We start from the raw sequence: 2,124 nt of genomic DNA on the forward strand, positions 1-2,124 counted from the left end.
TGTAGACCAGGCTGGCCTCGAACTCAGAAATCCGCCTGCCTCTGCCTCCCGAGTGCTGGGATTAAAGGCATGTGCCACCATGCCCCGCTGATTTTTTTTTTTTTTTTTTGGAGTGGCCAGGAATTCTTGGAAGTGGGTATATATTTGTATGGAAAGTGGTATTACAGGGAGTAGCTTTGGAGGCCATTGGTGATGGCCCTGTTCCATGTGGTTACCTCCCATTTCCCTGGGAACCCTAGAAAGGGGAAGCTCAGCTGGGCTCTCCCCAGAATTTAAAACAACACGCAAGAAGGTGGAGAGAGAGGGTGTGGTTGGGGCCTGGTAAGGGAAAATGCTTTTTCATGGTCAAAAGCATGGGCCACCCGTCTGGCCCTGGGTCAGCACATGCCATTCTGATGTGCTCCAAAGATTGGAACATTAGATACCATTTTCTCCTTCCTTAAGACAAAATATCAGTGGCCCCATCAATCACCTGACTGGGAGACCACCCCACAGGAGAGCTGATTCACCTGAGGACAGGCCGAGGAGATGGGAAGAGTAGCTTGAGTTCTAACTGAAAAAAGCACAAGTCGTTCTTCCGTTTCTTTAGGAAAATGGACAAAGCCTAAGCAGGCTTCCCCTGACTTCTGACGTTTGTCACTGGGCCTGTGAAGCCCCTCTCTTCCCTTCCAGCATGCAGCTGCCTATCAGCCTTCACCGCTGGACGAGCCGGCTTTCTTGGGCCCTGACGCACAAGGAATGGCTTTTCTTCTTCTGTATCTCTGTTTTCCCAGCGGCTGCTGAGATTTATAGCTTGCCTGCTATGTCGTTTCCTCAAACTCTAATAAAATGTCCCCCTGAGTTACTTTTTAAATGCTTTTATTAAGGAGAATAAAAAAAAAAATCCAAAAAGGAAACCTAGAATTGCTCAGTAACAGTCAATCAAACAAACAAAACCGACTTTGGTGGAGAATTATGATTGAAATCTATGTACCCAGATTCTGTTTTAAGCGGTCAGAGGCTCTTGTAAGCCCCACCTTCCCCATCCCGAGCTCTTTGTGTGTGTTCATGTATGTTGGTGGGGGAAGGTGGGAGAGAGGGATGTGGGAGTGATCATAGATTATTTTAGATTAATTTTTGTGGAAAATTTTCTATCTATCTGTCTGTCTGTCTATCTATCTATCCATCTATCAGTTTTGTTTTACATTCCGATCTAGACATGATTTTTAAGTTTCACTGGAAAAAGGCATAAAGCTATTTAAATAGAGAAGCTTCAGCTATTTTCTTTGAAAACCTTTTGAAAATGGAAGAGGAAATGAAACACAGCCATCTAGTGGTTCTAACGTTAAGCGCACTAGGCAGTAGTGAAGTACTGTGTGCTCACAGTAATGTCTCTCAAAGGTCTAGTAAGTGTTCAAGCTAATCAGCTCTTATCACACAAAGGGACAGATTCTTCCTAAATACTCACACATATTAATGACAAGAGAAAGTGTATGTGACAGTTGAACTACAACACTGCTGCACATACCCTCAGAGGTCATTTGAGCTAGTGTAATATTCTGATGTCCCATACATAACGTTAGTTACAGGCTTTATTAATCACACTTACTAATCACAGAAGTCACATGTACATCCTGAGGCACTGTGGAAAAGATGTAACTGTCTCCTACCTCTACAGGATAACCCACTGTTATAACTGAAGCCCAGATTTTACTCCACGCCTTCTGTACTGTAACTCTTAGTTATCAATAGCTTACAAACTACTGAATCAAAGTGAATTATTTTCTAGGAGCAAGATAGTGCTGTGCAAAGTATGCAGAAAAAAGTGGAACAGTTAGAAGCAGAACACATGGACTGCTCTGACCTTCTACGGCGACAGACGAGCGAGCTTGAGTTTAGCACTCAAAGGGAGGAGCGCCTGAGGAAAGAGTTTGAGGTACGGCTTACCAGTTTTCAAAAAGCTATGTGCTATTCGTGCGGTGACTTCAGACTAAAGGACATCATGAGTCAGGAAAAACGGGGACCGCTTCAATTGTATATTTGGCTCCTTTGAAAAATTTTAAGTCGGGCATGGTGGTGCACGCCTTTAATCCCAGCACTGGGGAGGCAGAGGCAGGCAGATTCCTGAGTTTGAGGCCAGCCTGG

General features: G+C 44.3%; 1 protein-coding gene across 3 annotated transcripts in view; it reads left to right on the forward strand.

Annotated features, from left to right (window-relative positions):
• Ccdc171 (coiled-coil domain containing 171) overlaps positions 1-2,124 on the forward strand; it is a 317,157-nt gene that overhangs the window by 37,863 nt on the left and 277,170 nt on the right. For all 3 annotated transcript variants that reach the window (XM_029540270.1, XM_029540269.1, XM_029540271.1), the window contains exon 7: positions 1,769-1,915. In XM_029540270.1, coding sequence (XP_029396130.1) covers positions 1,769-1,915 — 147 coding nt within the window. The remainder of the gene's footprint in view (positions 1-1,768; positions 1,916-2,124) is intronic.

The sequence above is a fragment of the Mus pahari genome, chromosome 6, assembly GCF_900095145.1.
Source record: "Mus pahari chromosome 6, PAHARI_EIJ_v1.1, whole genome shotgun sequence".
Classification (NCBI taxonomy): domain Eukaryota; kingdom Metazoa; phylum Chordata; class Mammalia; order Rodentia; family Muridae; genus Mus; species Mus pahari.